At 30.7% G+C, this 21622-nt stretch overlaps 1 protein-coding gene across 2 annotated transcripts in view; it reads left to right on the plus strand.

The window, feature by feature from the left end:
- Positions 1-21622, plus strand: part of LOC124353884 — a 148769-nt gene that overhangs the window by 41016 nt on the left and 86131 nt on the right. For both annotated transcript variants that reach the window (XM_046803927.1, XM_046803928.1), the window contains exon 2: positions 10571-10713. In XM_046803927.1, the coding sequence (XP_046659883.1) occupies positions 10666-10713 (48 nt within the window). In that variant the 5' untranslated portion in view covers positions 10571-10665. The remainder of the gene's footprint in view (positions 1-10570; positions 10714-21622) is intronic.

The following is a 21622-nucleotide window of genomic DNA, read 5'->3' on the forward strand; positions in this document are numbered from 1 at the left end:
TGTTGGTCAAAATCCTTGCATTAAGAGTCTTCCCCTGTCACTGTTGAAGAAATAGATTGTCTCCAAAATGTTGTATATGCCAAAAAGTATGTATGCTTAATCTAATAACATTTCCCAAGTTTTATTACATAATTTTTGAAACCATTCAGAAATAAAACCATTCCAACAGTAGTGGACTTTTTCATCACCCTGTACACACACTTTAGTTTGCCTCTTTGTACACTGCAAATAAAAAATTAACGATCTATTATCACTTAGTAAATACTTACAGACCTATATTTCCTAGGTGGTTCTCAGTTCATGTTAATCTTTGAGTGTCGTAGTTTACCAGAAAACTAATTTTAAACCACTTAAAAAAATGGAAAAAATCAGATAGAGTTGAATTTTTTAAATGAAAGTGTTTCCCTTAATAGGCACTTTGATTTATTGTTGGAAATCAATTCATAATGTTTTGACATTGGATTTCACAGAAGTAATTAAATACAAATTGAATCTCTCTTCAATATTCCAGCAAGCTTTTGTTCTGTGTTTGTGGCTGTTGTTATCCAAGAATAATAATTATACCCATCATTCCAGACAGCCACTTGGGAATTGTAAGTAATTGGATTCCAGTTGATATAAATTAACAATATGGATTGAAATAATTTATAATGCTATACTGTTGGACTATTGTTTTCTATGCCATGTCAACTTTCACCTTATAATATAGAGTGCACATGTAATAACAAATTTTGTAGCATGTTCCATCACAGTAATTTCATATAATACATGTCTTCATCTATGGTCTAATACAAAAGTAAGTAAAATAATAACTAATAACATTTAATATAATTATTAAAAATCACGTGCAGTTGTACCATATATTATATTTTAGTCTTCAAAACTGTCAACATTTCAAGTGTGATGCCAAAATCCACGAAAACTTACATTAAAAACAAAACCATCAATAAATTATAAACATTTACCTCTTCCTGCCCCAAAAAACAAGGATTGAGTGTCCTTACTCTATTTTTTAAGATCATGTAAAAAAACGAGAAAATTAATTTTATATTTTGGTCAACATAAAATTGGTTTAATTTCTTACAATGCAATTGCTTAGGAGCAATAAGAAAACACTCTGTTTCAGTAATTTTTATATCAGTCCTAAGTTATCCAATATGTTGTTTTGGGACAATTTGTGTTTCTGTGTCTCATTACAGTCAGTTTGAAATTATTACAAATATATTTTTTGCTCATGATATTTGATCCTCAATTAGACAATTGAAAATTACAAAGCTGTGACATAAATGTTTTATATTCTAATAATGTTTGAGTAAGAATTGCAAATGGGCAAACATGTTTAACAAAGTGAGATGTGGATTTAGGTTCGTAGAAACTATATTGTTTTGGTATGAAGGAATATGCACACAAAATGTATTATTATATGGGCATTGGTCACCCTTTATACAGGTGAAGCACTAATCTCTATGTCACTTATATACACACTTCTTTTTCTCATGAATATAGAATGATAGCATGAGGGTATTTTATGAATTTACTATGATACAATGATTCAAAATTACATACATGTTGTTCTTCTATTGTTTCATAACACCCTTGTATATTACTTTCTCCCCTGCCCCCCAAATTCATAGAAGAAAAATATTGTGATTCAAACATTTTAAAATTCTTAATTACATCGTATCACCAGTTTTGTTTTTGTAAATTGAGTTGATACAGTGGTAGTAAAGACCATGTAATTTTAAAGATTAGTCATGTATTTCCAATGTCATTATATTCAAAGAAATTTTCCATTTTTAAAATTTCTTTTGTCAATACATTTAGCGAATTAACTGATTTTTACTACATATTTTTGACTATTTATGGTAAAATTTCCATGAAAGTTGTCTTTAAAAAGTATTAAGTTTTAATTTATTGTAAAAATACTGATGTGAAACCATTCTGGTAGTGTAAAATCAGCAAAATACAATGTCCAATATGTTAACACCATCACTGCTGGTCTATTCTGTGTGGTAATAGTACTTCTCAACCGCCCAATAAGCACTTGTGCATCTACTACGGTCAACAGATTTTGTCATTTATATATTTTTTACAATTCAGTATTATAATTTTAGGATCAAGTTAACTAGGACTACTCTTGTCTATGATTACATTCACAGAACTACCTTCTTGTAATATAAACATAGAAATTTATCATTTGGTTGGTGGTGAACAGGAAGAGGAATGAATGCTGGAAAGAGAGTTAATGATTTGAAAAAAAGTAGAGATGAAAGTTGTCCTTTCCGAAGCAATTTAATGAACTGTGACTTTTGACTTTTTTATAACCTTTGAATGGTTATTGGCTGAGCATTCAGTGAAACCTCCCCCATCAGTCACTGATCACAAAATCCATCTTATCCCAGTCTGTGTACATATAAGATAACTGTCAAACTAGTTGATGTAGACAATTGAAATTGGGGGGAAGCATTACCTCTACATTGGTATTGAAAATGCTTCACATATATCCTTTGGGAGTCTAATATCAAGATACAAAACGTGTTTCAATATTCATTTTTTAAATATAAGTATAGTACATGTGTTGAATTTTGAAGATTGGGTTTGATTCATTTGTCCAACCTACAAAGTGAATTTTAACAAAAAACACCTATAGGACTATCCTCTGTCTTGTTTCATAGTCTATTACTATATGAATGCTTTAATAAATTAAACGATGATTCGAAACTGTTGGAATAGTACAATATTGGTCAGTAGTTGTTTAAGGTGTAGAAAGATTCTAATCCTCAATTTGTTCTATCTAAGTTAAGGTATATTCCTACTCCTGATTACTTAGCTACAAATTGGGTTCGAATATTTCAAATAAAAGTAAGGGTAACGGGGGAGGGTTACCTCAATGTTCCCACACAAGGCTGTGCCTCTCATTTATTTAAATAAATGCCATACAGCACGTTATTTTCATTAAATGCATGTAATTGTTATAATATTCAAATTTTAATTTATTTGATATAAATGTTGTTGTCTTGCCTATCTCTAAATGATCCACAATGAAACCCACACTAGTATGTCTTTTCTCCATCACCTGGCAAGCATTGCACTGTGGTGTAATTATCTAAAAATCACTAACAGTGTTTCTATGTAAAAATATTTGAACATGGACATACTATTATTATGAAACTCATGAGACTTAACAGAAAGATCCAATTTTCCATTATGTGAGATCCAAACTTTATTAAGTTTCAGCCAAGACAAATGTTTTAGTAAATATTAAAATTTACTGTATTTAAATTTTCAATCTGAAATTTAAAGAGGGATAAATTATTACCTTTGTCCCCTCCTCTTTAAGTACAGAACTGATTGTACACATCACTCATTTCATGTACAAAGAGTCTGGAGAGTCTCTTAAAAGTCTGCTGTACTGGCGGCCATCTTCCTTTTGTCCTGTAAGAACAATGGTAAACTATTTTACTCCCTTGTATTTGTTCTTAGTTTTGCAAGATGTCTTATTACAGCCTGTAAGCATCCAGCGTGATTGTATTTAGTTTGTTAATGTTTGGCTTGTTGCGTAAGAACAGATTTAAAGGTAAAAACAATTCATTGCTTAGTTATGAATTATTTCTTACAAAACAATTGAAAGAAATACTATTTTATGTGTGGCTGTCATATTAAAATGATATCAAAAATTAATTTGTACAAAACGATTCCTATGATAAATGTGGGTGATAATCATAATTTTTTAAATATGGAAACCCACCACCATCTAGAATCATGACAATATAGGTTAATAAAAGAAAGATCAAGGATAGATAAATTTCAAACATTGTTCATCATGGATCCTCACATTTAGTTTAAAATGTTGTAGAAATATATAAATGAAAACAGACAAACCATCAATATTTACAGATAACAGTAACTCAATGCAATAAACATTTTAAAACTTTAAGGATCTAATGCCCTTAAATAAAAGTGCTTTCTATTATTTCAGAGTTTTCAAACACTTCATAATGATTTATAACATGGCATATTGTTGATTAAAATGTAGGTAATATGAATATAAGAGCCTATCTGCCCTTACATCAATTTGATTGAATTGTTTATACAGTTTGCAGTAGTTTTGAAAATATGTTTTTTTATTTGTTGCAATCTAATACAAAGTTTAAATAAATGTATTTACTTCTCTAATAAAAATACATTGTAAATACATGTACTACAACCTAAAAAGAAAAATATACCAACCCAAAATAATTAACAAGCTTCTTGATTATAAACTAAATAGCAAGTCTAGTAGGTTTTTCAATACCAGCATAAAATAAAGGCAAATTTCATAAGAAACTAAATGAAATCACTTTATACTATCAGAAAATGCATATTAATTAGAAGTATCCAAACCATATTCAATAAAATCATGCATTTATGAAGTAAGAATACATGCTTACTGAACAGCTAAATATAAATTTTTAATTATTAAACATTTTTACCCAACAAGCGAAATTTAATGTTTTAAATATATACTTGTAGGACTATTAATTGAATCTCGCCTAGAATTAAATTAAAAATCTTACTTATGAAAAACAAAATATTTTGAATATAAAGAATAGTTTGGCTTTCGTATTCCCAAATAATGTTGATTACTGAGATTAATTTTGAATTGCCAAATGAAGACAAATAAAAAATAATGCATAATTTTTTTGATACATTTAAAGACTTTTCGTTAAAAGTAAACCATAAAATATTGTTTATATGTTTGTTACAACTATAAAATTGTTATAACTAATGCTTTCATTAAATAGATTAACAAGTACTAAAGGCTTCTTGTTTCCTTGGAATCAATTAAAAATTATTGTAGTTATCTTGTCATTTTGGTACTATTTTAATGTATACTTCTAAAACCCTAGGCCACCATTGTTATATATCCAAACAATTAATGTAAAAATGTTTGTTTAAATGACTTTAAACAAATTTAGTCTTGATCTATGATGTTTAATAGGTGCATATACTTTCAAAACTAAACAGCTGTCCTCTTGAAACTTTTTAAAATTTGTATAGGGATTAAATAAAATAAACTTTACTACAGTGAATAACCAACCACCATCATAAAAACGTATTGAATTAGACTGGCTTACAAACTTAATCAATGCACATTTAAGTACTGTTTTCATACCAGGTTAGTATTGGATTCTGAGGAATTGTGGTAGTTATCGTTTGTACATGTCCGTGTTATGTAATGTAAGCATGTACATTTTTTATATATATATATTGAAGAAGTTTTGGTATTTGGAGTTATGGTCAGCAAAGATATGTAGAGAATTTCTGTAAATTCTATATTAGGGGGATCAGAACAGGATTCTATGAAATCTACCTAAAAACAATATAAAAATGTAAAACTCATCTTAAAAGGTTTTGGACGCATAACAGCTAACTTGCTGTGCAAAAATGTGTAAAATGGTAAAATTTCATTCTTAAAGAACACTCAAGGTCCCCTCAATATAGCCTGCGCTAAAAATTGGATTTTGCTATTGATAAAATCTTTATATATTTTCAACCATTTTGTTTGTACTTGAAATCATTAGTCTGTATATAGAAGATCACTTTATCATTAATTTTTTATTGTTAAGTGATGTGACGGGTGTGACAAAGTAGTGAATGATTGCGAGTGTGGTGGTGGTGGTGGGTAGTGATAGGATGAGGGGATGGGAGGGGGTCGCCTAACCCAGTTTTTATGTGAGGATCAATAACACGCCCCTTTTCCAAGGTCACTTACTGCTTTTGGCTCATGTCACAATTTAATGTTATCTCATATTTTGTTCAACCTATTACTTGTATCATATTACAGTGCACATGTTAAACCAGATTGTATACAAATGTTGCCAAGATTAAGAAAATTGAAATACAAAATAAAGTTTAGCTAAGAGAAGCCAGAATCTCCCACTGTTGAGGTAAAGAAATCCTCATTTTCAGTTAAGACATAATAGGTTTCATAATAGCTATGAAAATGGGCTTTATTTGAAGATAAGGTTTTTAATAAATAAAAGCAATAAAGTTATGGCATAAAAAATGATATCCATACATTTTTAATCACAAAACATAAAATCATCTACATTTTGGGGGTCCCAGGCAACACAAGTTGTGCAGCAGGCTATTTTAAAACCTAACAAATGTTCTGAATGCCTGTAGACTCATAAAACGACAGCAGTGGCAACAAGCTGCCTCTGCCACACCAACCAAGTTATAATGAACCTTGGATACCCACCTCTCTATTCTTAATGATCACTAATGGTACTTTCAAAACAACTGAAAGTATGTTCTCCACTATAACTTTGCATTGAATATTGCATGATCTCAGTATGATACATATCAATTGTCTTGCATATTCAAAAGGAAAATTCACAGAATTGTACTACATAGTTTAGTTGTAAGTCTGTTATTAAGAAAAATTAAAGATAAATGCTTGTGATCAATTAGTAAGTGGGAAATTGGTGCTATATAAAAAAACAAAATCAATGAGACAAGCTTGTACTCAAAGAGGCTGTGAGATAGAATTTGGGTTTGTAATAATCTATCGCCAAATACTAAAGTAACTGGCAAAATATAGTCAGAGCTGAATTAATGCAAGGCTATGAAGGCATCAAAGGAAAAGAGAATATCTACTTAGTAGCAAGAAAAAGATGAGGACTGTCTTGACAGGTCTGAAACCATGAGTTAGTATCCCATTAGTTTCTGAAAGGGAATTGTGAAAAAGTGGACGGGGATAGCCAGAACACCCACTGACTAAATCAGTTTAAGTTGTTTATAAACCCTTTGAGAGCAACACTGCAATGGCTTTGATCTTGCTAAGAAATAAGATTTCTGATGGAAATGTTTACATCTATCACACTTAGGACAAGGACCTCTCCGAATATATCTCAGATGACTATGACTGAGTGACTGACAGATCTGTTAGATTATATAAAAAGGAATAGAAAACAGAATACTTCTGACTGACTGAACTGTCAGTATACTTTTGAACAATTACTGTAGTAAGAGGGAGATTTATTCCGCAAATAGTCTTCCCAGGCGTCAGTAGGTGTGGTTTTGAAAAGCTTTTCCTGAGCCATTATGCAGTGTGGGTTAAAAGTATGGATAAACTCTGTTTAGTTTTTGATAGATGAAGATGGAAGGATGGAACTCTGCACACATTTCTAGGACATAGAAGTGAACTTTTTAGTCATTGTTACAACTTTCCAACATCTGTTAAATGGGATTTTGGAATGGAAATGATTGTATTGTTGAAATATTAGCTACAACAATGCTTAAACTTTCAGCAAAATATTTGTAAGATAATTTCTGTAAAATTGTAAATTCTGTGTTCTGGAAAAATAGATTTTCAGTGTCCTCGTAGTAACATCATAGATCATTGATGAGATATGTACAGATCAAAGCATATACAAGGGTTTGTCAAAGATAAATGGGACTGGTTATCTAAAAAGTTCTGTAGGAGTAATTACTTTCAATGAGTTGATGTATAGATAGCTTGTACTGTTAGGGGAGGAAAGAGCCAACCAACTCTTTTGGATCCCTTTACTATAAAAAAAATCATGAGTAAACAGGAAGTGCATATCTCTGAGGAGCAGCTGATTATAATCAAGTTTTTGGTCAAGAAAGGGGTGAGCCTAACCAAAATTTTGCAGTGATTATGACCACAGTACTTGTTCAATAGCTTGTAAAGAACTTTTGTGTTTGCTGTGCACAAAGAATTTTCTGAAGGGCATGAAAAGGTTGTAGATGAGAGCCACGATCATTGCTTAAGGACAAGTGTAACCAAGATCAACATTGAGATAGTCTAAAATCTCATTGAGGAAAATTGGTGCATAACTCTCTCTGAAAAATCATTGAGAAACTCAATATGAGTTACTGTGATAAAAAGACTTGGGTTATCACAGTCTTCCCTAGGGTGGGTTCCACGTCTGTTATCAGAGGATCACAAGTAACATCGTTTGCAAGTTTCACAGCGGCTTTTCTTTCGATTCCAAAACTAGAACATGAGGCATTTTTAAATCATATTATTGCCTGTAATGAAACCTGGGTGCACCATTACGCACCCAAATCAAAAATGCGAGTATGGGGTGGAGAGGAGCACAAGAGCGCACTGGTGAAGGCAAAGACGTGGTTGTTTGTTTCAAAGGTAATGGCAATAATCTTTTTTTTTTTTGATTTGCAAGGTGCTTATAATGTTGATTTATTCTATCGTCAGTAGACAATTAATGCACAATATTATTGTGAAGTACTGGATGCCACTAAATTATCGTATCGAAAGAAAAAGAAGCATCAATGAGCCAGAATTATCATTTTTTTGCACAATGGTGCCCTTGCCACAAGCAGCTAATGCCACGAGGCATAAGGTTGGGAAAGACTGGAACACCCATTCTATAGCCTAGACTATTCAATCACCTCGTGAATTTCTTTCTTTTGGACCTTTCAAAAAAACACTTGGTGGCCGACATTTCAAGGAAAGGAGGAGGCTAAGAGAATGTCCAAGGAGTTTTTTACTACAATGGAATAAAAAGCTCGATGGAATATATGAATGGGAAAAATAATATTTTTCAAGAGTGGGAGAATATATAGAAAAATAATGTATGTTCGTAAATTTAGTCAATAAAGTTCTAATTATAAAATAATCAGCCGTATTATATATTTGAGTACACTGGTTTAAACATGTTGTGATGAGACTTAGGTTGTTTTTCATTCTATTTTATATAGATTTGACAAACCTTCTTTTTGGATTAATTTGTTAACTGACCAAGTCTGAAGTCTGACGAATAAAAAAAAACCTCAGAAGATAAAAAAATTGTTGCAATGGTTATTTTTGTTTGAAACAAATTTCTTTACATTCTTAACATGCTTATTATATACCAAAAAATAAGAGTACTTTCCATTTTTTTTATAATTATTTGTCAAAATAGTATAAAAATAATCTCTAACATTTTTTGCAATTGATGTAACCAACATATTAAAAATGTTCTTGTGGAACACTATTAGTCATATATAAACTATAAGTGGAGGTAGATCATTCTTACACCTCTTACACTCCATGCTAGTAGAGATAGAACTAAATACAAATTTTCATTTCAATACGTTTTTTTATGAAATTTGTATCAACATTTTCAATATCTCTGCTGGGACAGCAATTTAAGTACTTGTCATTCTAAGCCCTTAGTTACTTTCTAATGAGAAAAATATTTATTATTGAAATGTTCTAACTTATAATGAAATGAAATGATTTGAAATGAAATGATTTATTAGCCCAATAGAACATTACAATGTTATAAGGCTCGTCAAGAAATAATAACACTAAATACTAAATAACAATTAAAAAAAAAAAAAATACCAACTACAACACAAGTAACATATATAATAAATAAAATACTAGGTGGTATGATATTTCACATCTTAATTATTTTCTGGTGAATTCGGCGAAAATCGTCAAAAGTATAAATTTCAGTTTGAAGCATGTATTCTTTAATAGATTTTTTTGAAAGCCTTTAATGTAGGAATCTCTTCCATGCTAAAGGTAATTTGTTAAAAAAATGCTGACTATTGTAAGAGAAAGATGTTTTAAAATGGGTTGTTCTGTGTGTAGGAACAGGTAGAGAATAACTATTACGTGTTGTGTAGTTATGATGGGAGATAAAGGGATTGGACTGTATTCTTTTATATGTTTTGAGTTAAAACTTCCATTATGTAAAATACTTCTTACTGTTAAAATTTGAAGATTAAAAAAATGTCCTCTACATGATTGATTAAAATTTCAAAATTTCCTAGAATTCTGGATTGCTCTCTTTTGAGTTTTGAAAACCTGTTCAATAAATGGTGAACTTCCCCAGGAAAACCAATTCCATATCTCAACACAGATTTGAAATAGCCAAAATAAATAGTTTTTGCTGTTCTTAAGTCAGTCAAGTCTCTAATTTTACGAATAGCATAACATGCTGAATTTAGTTTCCCATTTAACTGACTGATGTGATTTTCCCATCTAAGATTGTGGTGTTTACTTTAGTAACACCAAGAAATTTACAATTTTTTTGTAGAAGTAAGTTTGACTTGGTAAAAAGTTATTTCAAGTTGTTCTCTAAAGTTTCTAATAAAGTGAAAATTAATATGGGATGTTTTGGAAATATTTAAGGAAATAACTGTTTAATTTATGAATTCTAAGAAGAATATAAGTATCGGCCGAGAGAGAACATGAAATGAACAATGAGTACGCTGAATATTACAACTTTACATTGGGGAATTTTTGTGTTGTTTTATACATGTATGTTTTTAATTGATATTAAAAAAAATACCTAGTTGCTGTTTTACAGTAGTCTTTATTTTAAAAATGGTATAGTGTTGAGTTAGGGGATTTGCTTTCAGTCATGTTGCAGAATCGGTTAGACAATTTTTTCTACAGTGTTCAACTTCTATTGATATTGCATAGCTAGTTCAGTTAAAAAGAATCTTAAATGTCTTTCAAGAAAATTTTAATCTTTGTAATTGAAGGGTCATTTGTTTTCTCCTCCATTAATTTAATATATTGCTATAATTTAACACTCTGTTGCAGGAGGTATATGCTGACCTCACCCTTCTTTCGCCACGATGGTATACGATGAGACTCGCCTACGAACCAGCTGACCCGACAGCCTCGGGCTCACCACGATGAGTGGGCCCCGTCCCTACCCGCCCAGTGACCACCCCCTCCCAGAGGTAGGTGACTAGAATACCTTATTTAACCAGCAATTTTACTCTTTTGATCAAACACAATTAATTTGTTATGTAGTGATTTTAAGTACATTTCATAGACATCTGACTATGGAAATCACCCTTGTGATGGAATTTCCAGGAAGTTTTAGCATTTTCACTGATCATGATCCCCATAAGCCAAAACTGCTATAATTTGAAAATTTATAAGTAGTTTATATAGAATATAATATGTGCAAAATAACATGAGCTTGTGAACATAATAACTGCAGAAATTATTATTACCAAAAGGTATGTATATGGTATGGTGTATACCTTTTTTGGTTATTCTATGATACAATTAAACTAATTTTTCAAGGAATATTTTACACACCAATGTAATGGCATTTTTTCTGATTTTATATGTATATATAACCAAAACTCTCTGACATTTCTTTTTCTTTTTGATGGTTTATTTTCTTTGATCATTTAAATAGGTGACAAACTGCTTTTCTTTCAGTAAACTAATAAACATCTCATTGGAAACTTTTATATTTCTACTTTCAAGAAAAATATTAAAGCATTCTATTACAGGAGATAGATGCATTGTATATTGCTAAGCATGCCCATTCAGTTTCCTTTCTACCATTCTTTGTATTATATGTATAGTGGAACAATTACATAAATAACAAGGTCAATTACATATTGTACATGGACTAGGTTTAATTAAGCTCACATTAAAATATATTCAAGAGCTCATATAAAAGCTAACTGTAAAATGCCTTTAAAGTGTTATTTCTCATTAATTTTATCCTAAATATTATAATACTTAATGCTGGGTTTTTGTTACATAGCAGAGAGTGAAACAATTTATGACCAAATGTAATCGTGAATTTTTTATGTTCAATTTAAATTTGGAACGTGGAATAATTGATAGTTATTAAAAATCAAAAGTACTTTTGGTTTAATAAAGGGGGAAATAATGACTTTCCAGACTGAGCATTATCCTCCCCATGGGGAAATATCTCTTAACACACCTTCAAGGCTCTCTTGTGTAGAACTGAAGTTTTCTGATTATCATAATAATAGTCAGGAAACAGTCAAGATTTGTTGAATTGCAAACCTCCCGGAGAGTTATTTGTAGGAAAATTAAGAGAGTAGTGTAATAATTATTTAATTTAATTACACAAGATCACCAAGGCTCATTCTGAGATTTTTTAGACAAAACCACTAAGGATTATTCTGGGTTCTCTACATCGAGTAGTTTAATTTTGAAAGTGAATATTATATATAGGTAACAGTTACTTATTAAATAGTATCTCTTCCAACGAAAATTACTAAATATCTGAAATAGTATACTATATAAAGTTAAAAGAAATTCAACAACAAATTAAAAGTGAGTTTTAAAACTGATTTCCAAATAAGTCAAACCGAAAATTATTAAACCTAACAGTGTTATATAATGCTTTTGATTGAGATTATAAAAAGTGGAATGTATTTGTGTGTTACCGTTTTAAGCGTTTAACTGTATAAGTAAAAACAAATACTGTATTGATACATGACATTTCAATGGAAGTAATACACCAATTCATTCCATTATTGCACAGGAAATTAAATTCGAATTCACTTTGTCCTCTTTAGCTCAGTCGAATATTCAATAACTTTTAATTAAATCTAACATTGTGTAAAACAGAGTATTGCAACGAGGGACCAACATGTTCTACATTGAACCTTTTAAGATGGATAGGTAATTATATAATTATAATTTTATTGTATAGTTATATTATCAAGAATTAATAACACACAAATTCCTCTTGGTTGTTCAATTTGTTTCTTTTTACCTAGGTGTATTACAAAGTGTATATATTACATTAAATATACAAAGGCATACAAAAAAGTAACATTTAGACAAAACTTTGCATACTGAATTAACTACTGTTTTACAAAAATAAACACAGAAATTCTAGCTCTATTAAATTACATAACACATTCGACTTGAAGCAACAAAATTAAACATTCTCCTATGAAAAGTCTTGCTTTAGAAACAGGAAAGCCGCTTTACATCTAAGTTTATTTCTATATGTATACCATCCACATTTCCTTAAATAATATTTGTTTCCACCATAAAAATTCTTTATAACTTGTAGATAAACAATGATATAAATAGCAATATATTCAGACAAAAAATATTCTTGGAAGGATTTAAGTACATTTTTTCTCATTACAGAATTTTGGTAAATGGCAGAATGACATAATGGCATTGATTGTTTGATAGTACATTTCTGTATGTTATTTAGAATAGCTGCTCCTGTAAAACAGTCAAAAACACTAATATTAAAGTTCATTTCAATGTTATTTTATGGCTCATTAGACACAGGCTATTTTAAAGATATTAGCTTTGATTATACTAGATATTAGTCATGTATAAATCTTTGCAATCAGCTATCTTAACCCTGCGTTAGTCGCGCACGGTCCTTGATTCCGCTACGCGAGAATTATTTATGCTATTCTTGTTGGAGTTGGCAACATGCAATGTGCTTTTCTCTAGCTGAGTTCTAGAATCCCCTCCCCCATTTCATGCCGTAAAAGCAGTGTTTGGTGTTACCTTGTAGGCAACAGAAGGGCTTTGTTTACGGCCTGGTCTGCCATTCCGGCGCGCCTATCTGTGTAGCCGCTATCCCGGTACTCGAGACCGTGCGCGACTGTTCGTGTTTGTATGTTCCCGGACTTATGAACCGTGCGTAACTGTAAGTGTTTGCGATTGAAAAAAATATTTTATGCATATAAATTTTTGAAATTGGATCCGAAAGAAGAAGAACGAATCCTCCAACTTCTGCGTTAAGTTCCAAGTAAAAATTACATTATTGGTGACGAATTTAGTCGAAGCCAGCCAGATATGGTATCAAGATATTTTCCTTGGCGGACGCTAGAATTTGCTGTGCTCTAAATATGAAATATTGGCTCTCTATAACACTACGAAGGGAGGCGTAGATACCCTCCATGAAATGATGGCAACTTATTGAGTGGCTAGAATGACTAATCGGTGGCCTCTCGTTTTCTTTGCAATGCTGAACATTGGAGGAGTCAATAGTTTTATCATTTGAAGATCAAATACACGGAATGAAGTAACAAGAAGATCTTATCTCAAAAATGTCAGCCGGGAGTTGTGTATGGACCTCTATAAAGTGAGAGCGACATTGAACAACCTTCCTAGCCAACTTCAGACACAAGTAAGAGCCCTTGCCGGGGTGCCAGCTCCTCGTCTAGGAGAAGCTTCGGAGGAAGGAACAAGTCATGGACAATGTTCGCTATGTACGTGCAAACAAAATAGGAAAACAAGAGTAAGACGTGTACGTTGTAGAATCTACATCTGCGGCGAGCATACGGGCCTAAGGCTGTGTCTAAACCGCCCATTAGATGGACCATAAAACATGGGCACTGATGAATGAGATTAAATCAGAGTCTTATAATTTTCAACTTTTATATTTACTTCACTGAACTTACCTTAGCCTATACAAAATATTGTTACTGTACTCAATATTCTTAAACATTCTATGATTATGTTCTATTTATTAAGTTCTATTAGTATTTCTAAATAATGTTTTCTTTACTATTTTATTTATATTGGATATATAAATTTTAATTTTGTAATGTAAGTTGAAGTACACATAAATTTCAATTACATCTATATAAAAACATTTAAACTATTCATAAATTATTCACTTATTTGTTTTCTAAATACATTATAAATAAAGGTTTTTATAATTTATGACCTGTTTTCAATTTTAACCAGTGTTTTATATGGATTATTCAAGCACGTGTGCGAGCAACGACGTTCCAGGCGGAGCGCGACTAACGCAGGGCTAAAATTATATATTTTTCATTTAACTTTACTTTAGAAATGGTAGGAGTACACCAGACTATGTGTCATGTAACAGGCTTAAAAGATTTAGAGAAATGGATGTTTTGTCGACAACATTCTGGTGGGATTGGTTCCTCTCATTAAAAAAAAAGAAAACTGCCTTGACCTAACTACTACCAAAAAGTACTGAAACTTGACCTATAATCATGCCAGGAGGAATCCTGTTTCCTTGATCCTCCTCTCTTTTGTGGTCATAAACATATCCATAACGGCATACTGGTCAGATTATGTAGTCTACATCTCATGGATTGATATGAACCATCAAACTCAATCTTGCCTATGGGAAAATGAAGGTTCGATCAAACATTTTAGGCTATATCTCAATTTGTAATCCCTGTGGACAACAAGTCAGAAGAGAAATTTTTCCAGACCCGTTTTCAATAGGCTTTACTAACTGTACACATTAAAATAAAATATTAACTTAATTTAACTCATAATAGTTCTTTGTAAGGACAGGTAGTGCAAATAAATATCTCCTAATGTACTGTTTTAGCTACTAGAAGTGATAAAATAATTGATTCTATTTCAAAGTATTGTAATGTAATGTTTTTAATGCTTTATAATCCCATCGCTAAGTAATATAATTTTTACTGACCTCCATACATAAAAAATAGTAAAATGATTCAAAAATCTGTATTGATTCAGTTGAAATAAATTTTTAAATCCCTAAATTTGAAAAGTGACTTGTGAAATTTTTTTTATTTGCATGTATTGATTTCTTTGTATGAGGTATTGGCTGTTATAAAACGAATTAACTGATTCTGAGATTTAATTTTTTTTTTTAAGTAATATCCAATACTGCATATTTATTTCCAATAAACCAAACAATTTTCTCAAGAGCGTTAGTGAAGCCTATCACTCAGGGACTGGAAAAATTCACTCCTGCCTGTCTGTCTGCACAATATGTCAATAATTAACTGACCTGTGGGGAAATTTTGCCTAAAGCTTTATTTCTGTATAGACAATAAACAGTTCGATGACGGTACATGTCAATCCATGTAATTTGGCTTAGCGTTAGCAAACATTTTCATATTGGTCTTATGGGTAACAATGATTGCAAGAAGAAAATCGTAGAATAAACAAATTGAGTACAGTCATTTGATATAGTAACACGTGTAATTAGGTTACTTTGATATAGTAACACGTGTAATTATACAAGGAACCACCAGAGAGTGCAGTTGGCGGCGACCAATAGAATGGACTGGCCTGCGCGACGTTGCCACACAACTGCCGCTGCCGCCCGGCACGGCTGGCGCATTGTGGCTGATAAACTGCTGCGCTATCACAACTAACACTGATACTGAACATTTAAAACTTATCAGTATAATTGAAAAACAATATTTAAAATGCGTTGACAGTTTGCTATATTATATTTAAATTACTTGTATAGTTTATTAATGTTATTACAAACTAACTATCGATTAAAACAAACAAATCGTCCCGTCAGTTAGTCAGAGTAAAGTACTTGCTTATTTCCATACGATACAACAATCTTTTCAGTGATTTTAAACGATTACTAAACACACACAAAATTAGTATACATGTTGCTTATATTGGACACTGCATGACGTGTTGCTTGATTAAAAATAATTTAAAAAATTTAACAATATAATCAATTTTAAAATTATCGAACAATTATATATTTAAATTATGAAATAATCAAATTTTCCACTAAATAACTTTTAGGGCCTACTATTTTAAAACTTACTTTAGAATTTTATAAGAAAGTGCATTCATATTATAAAAATACTTGTGCTGAATGATTTTTCAACTATGGCCAGTTTAAATATTTAAATCACCCACTTGTGAAAACAATTTTACATAACACAGATTCAAGACTATTAATAGCCAGGTTGGAAAAATGCTTTCAAATGGTTATAAATTTATGAGAACCGAAGTGCGTAACAAAACCGTTGCGGCAACAATTCCCACCGTTATGTACTGAATAAGTATGTTTATGGAAAAGAACATAATATGTTCTTTATGAATATATTATACATTTTAAATAAATATGAAATATATTATATTTCAGTTGTATTTGATAACTTTCTTACCAAATTGAAAATCCATTTAACATAACATGATTATACTATGCAAACATGTAATGCCTTATTATATATCAGTGATAATGGCATTATCTAACTGTTAAATACGGGAAATTAACGTTTTTGCGGTATTTTTATGTTTTCTTTTTAATTTATATTTCGGCTAAAGATTTTAATCCTACAATCTTCGTATATGAGTAATATAATACAATAATTTATTTCAATCCATTTAACTCAACATGGAAATAAGCTACAGAAATGTACTTTTTTTTAAAATGACCTTAAAATTACATTTTGTAATACGTAGTTAATTAATTCAAGACAGCTCTAACATTTCTTTCGAGCGTAACGGTTAAGTATTTTAAGAACGCTGGACTCGCGCGGCTTGTGGTTACAGCGGGGAACAAGTTTGGCAACGTCGCTCAGTTCTCGTTGGCCGCTCCAAGGTCACGGGCAAAATAGGCTCCTCCCTCAACTGCACTCTCTTGTGGTTTTTTGTATAGGTTACTTTGATATAGTAACACGTGCAATTAGGTTACTTTGATATAGTAACACGTGCAATTAGGTTACTTTGATATAGTAACACGTGCAATTAGGTTACTTTGATGGACTGGTTGGTAAGACTTCTATTATGTATTGTTAGGTCTTCAATACTCTATATCAGTTTATTTGTATATAGAAAATATGGAGTTTGATCATGGTGAATTTCCCTCTCTGGAATTTGGCTGAGTATTAGCAAGACCTAAAACTCAGAGTGAGATCTCAAAAATAAATTGAGCTATGAACTTAAAATGTTATATATTTTGCTAAGCTATTACTAATGGTTCCGGCAAAATTCTTCTTATGTCTACCTCTGTCTGTTTATCAGCTTGTATGTCTCTTCCATTGGATATGTCAAGAACGAATTGAGCTATGGACTTGAAATTTTGCATATAATTTCATTTCTACATAGGCAACGGCATGTCCCTCTATGAGATTTGGCTGAGCATTAGGGTAATCTAACTCTCCACTGCATATCTCAAGAATAATTTCAGCTGTAGATTTTAAGTCTTGCATGAAATTTTAGGAAAGCCCATTACGCAATATGTAATCTATCGTACTCCTATTTTATGTTATTCTTTCCCTAAAACCATGGTATTGATATTAAAGAAAAGTCTTTTAAGCTGTAGATGTTCTGACTGATTAAATTTATATGGTATATGTTGTCACTTTAAAATTATAACAAGTCTGCATAGCATTGTAATCCTAACTTTGCCTCTAATAAAGATATTTTTCATTTCATTTAATAAAATTTCTTGTAAAAAAGATGATTTTGTGTAAAAACACAATGGAACAACCATATCCTGATGAAAAGATTGTCAACATAAAAATATAATTAAAAAAAATTAAGTTAAAAATACATAAACATGTCTCAAGAAAGTTACATGTCTTTGGTGTATTTTTTTTAGTATTGACAATCAATATTGTGTTGTTAGAGAACAATATCCTTCAATATTACAACAATATCCGTAACATTGGAATTGTCAACTTCGATATCTCTTGGGATAGTATTGTTGATTCCTCTATCCCAGTAACATTTCCCTTGCATTTAACCTTTCACTAAATTGCATGTTGTGAACCTTTTAACTTTATCGATATCATTCCGATAAAATGTCAAGCAATCCATTTCATCCAACAAGCAATATCAGTGAACTATCAACAGTGCTATTTTATCAATTGAATGTACTGACTGAATTATTATTGTTATTATTTATCTATGCAGAATTTATCTAATGCGTTATACTCAGTTTTGAATCTGGTATTTATTATATGCTTTTCAAATTGTTGTTATCATCTTAAGCTTGGTTTCCAGCATCACAAGGTCTGTTTAGCATAACACATGTTCCTTCACCCTTCTTATCCAATTGTTTGATCATGGGTCTTCATTGTCTCCTGTCCATACTTTTCTCATGAATTCTTTTTTGAAATCTACATTCCGACATCTGTTTTATACTTCTATACAACATTACCCGTCCTCCTTCTCAATTATAATACTAATTCTGTTTTTATTTCTCTTCTTTTTTTCCATGTTTTAGCCGGCAGTACATAAGTTATAGACAGTCATTATTATTTGTCCAGATTAAAGACATAACAACTGTGTTGTATCTTTTTGACAGAAATACAAGTTAAAATATAGAACAAATAAAAATATTGTGAGGGTAATAAAATTACACATTACTTATAAATTAACTCTGTTATAATAATCAGGTTACAGTGCTATACGGTTATTGTGTAAGTGTTGTAATGAAAAAGAAATTTATATTCTTATAAAAAGGAGCAGTGTTGTTTTCGGTTATTTCTTTTAAACGTCAAAACAACTTCAGTGAGAATTTATTATTGAAAAACAAGGTAGAGTCTGCGAGACCATATGTTGCGTTACTGGCTATTGTACATATGTATTTTGGGTTGTTCCCTTTGTAGACCACCAGTTAAGTATAAAAAGGTATTTTGTGATAAAGTTTTGTTTTACATTTTTTTACACAGTAAAATTATAATACAGTAAATAAAAAAATATAAAAAGATGTTTTTTTGTAGGTATATGAGTAATAAATTGAGGTGTAACATATTATATATGGAGCACTGGTTGTGGATGAAATAATTCTTTTTGTAATACATGAACGGTTAGGCTGGGGGTGCCACTAAAGTGGGTTTTTTCACCTCTTTAAGTATAAAAATATATGTTTCACAAGTTATTTTTCTAAAACCAGTCTGTTTACTTTAATTTTATGTTGTGAACTGAGGAAAGGGTTTTTACTGTATGACTTTTTTCATGCCTTATAGCACATGGGAACAGACCTCATTAACTTTTCTAAAGATCTTTCAAACTCTTTCTCTCAAGACTAAGTCAGGCATTCATGCTTTCAGTCTTTCTAAACCATTATCCTCATATAAAGAAGTTTGTCCTTTTCCTTAAAAAATATTATAATAAAAAATATATATATATATATATGCCATATAAAAACCGAAGAGACAGATATTTTTTCAGTCTAGGAGCAGAAGAACAAAATCAAGAGTCAAACATAGAACATCTTCTGTTGTTATTTTATTGTAGCTGTGACTCCAAAAGCTCTCTGGAGCCGGAAAGATTTAGTAAGATTGCGGTTCTGTATTAATGGCGTGAATATTTCAATAGTCTGTTGTTTCTTCGCTGCTTCCCAGAATGATTGAGGACTTAACAATGTTCAATTTTCCTTGTAATAGATGACTCTTCTAAGATAAATGTTACCTCTCCCAAAACTTTTGTTTTTTATGTTGTAACCCAAATATAGCATAGAAGAATGTTGTATTGTGATGGTGAAAAAGATCCACTTTGGTTTTATGGTAAATAACAGTTTTAGAACCACCCAATTAAACAAAAACTCAACAAATATTACTGTCCGTTTGCATGCTGCATGTTTTTGTCACACAGGCATCTGAAATTATCAAACACTTCTACAAATGGGTGTATTTAGAAAATATACAAATAAGTTATAATATATTTCATTTTGCCCCTTAAATTGTTCATCCCCAAAAATCAGGTTTAATTGAAAACAATGTTTTCTAAAAAAACTACTTAATATTTTGGTAAAAAGTGTATGAAACTTTGTATGTAAGTATAATTTATAAATTTCACTTGCAAATGTTTTCACTAAAAACTTGTCTTAAGATTTTTAAAAAATCCGAATTATTGTTGCCTAAATAATCATGATTTTTGTTAAAAACAAAGATTTTTTAATCTGCCTAGTTTGATTAAAATTCTGGAATATTCTATATATGCCATTAATTGCTAATCAATGACTCAAACCACATTTGAGTAAAAGTTATAATGTATGGTAAACGGTAACCCAAAAATGTTTAACCTAATCCTAAATATATTAAATAACTACATTTTGGCAGTGTATTATTCATTTATTATTCAAATAAAGTATTTCTTGTTTTAACTGCTCCTGTAAGAGTTCTCTAAAAGTTTTGTACTTTGTTGTGTTAGTGATCATAAAATATTTATTTCTTTGAATTATGTTTTGTTTTATTTTATAAAACAAAATTGTAATGAAACATGAACTTTTTGGTCAGCAACAATACTTAGCCCATGTAATTTTTATAGAGAAAGAGTAAGCAGTAAAAGTATTGGTATTATGCATTTTTAAACCCCATTATGCGTTCAGAAAATATGAGTAATGGAATAGGAAAACATCAAATAAAACCTATCTTAACATTTTGTTAAAGAAATGTTTAATTTATCATCAGCGTTTGTATCCAGATATATTTAAGTGTTACAGAAACATATAGAGAAATTTTAGACGTGAACAATGTTAAAATATACAGTACATTATCACGGCCCCAGCTCAGAGTTACAAGTCCCCATAGTGATGTAATATTGATGGATTCTTTAGTCTGCTTTGAGCAGAAGTACTACACGTAACGGGGCTCTCATGCCATCCCATAATGTTCTTTTTATGTCATATATTCTTGTTGAGTTTTATCAGTAATAAACTATTAGTTGATTTTTATATTGATCTGGGTGTTGGTCATTATATAACGTTTTCTATATTTTGACTAAATCTACTTATTTTATCCCACATCTAGTAAAAATTGTTTTTCATGAATCATAACGGGTTTAAGACATCTTAAGTGTTTGTTGACTTTTCTCACATTTATAGGTCTACTCAAAGATATTGGTTGAATGCAATACATATTGTAAGGAACATAAAAAACTGTCACTAGATAGAAATTCATGGCCCAAAATTTCTAGGTTATTAAACTTTTCAATTTTTCCTTAGCTGAGACTAAATTTAATGCAAGGTAGGAAATATCAGCTAAGCATACTAATGAACATTTTTGTTATTTAAAAAACAAAAATCTCAAATAAACCTAAATTAAATACATTGCTATTGTTGAATTGCTTTTAATCTAACCCGTGTATTGTGTCACAGTATTGTGTTCTCACAGT

The sequence above is a fragment of the Homalodisca vitripennis genome, chromosome 2 (assembly GCF_021130785.1).
Source record: "Homalodisca vitripennis isolate AUS2020 chromosome 2, UT_GWSS_2.1, whole genome shotgun sequence".
NCBI lineage: Eukaryota > Metazoa > Arthropoda > Insecta > Hemiptera > Cicadellidae > Homalodisca > Homalodisca vitripennis.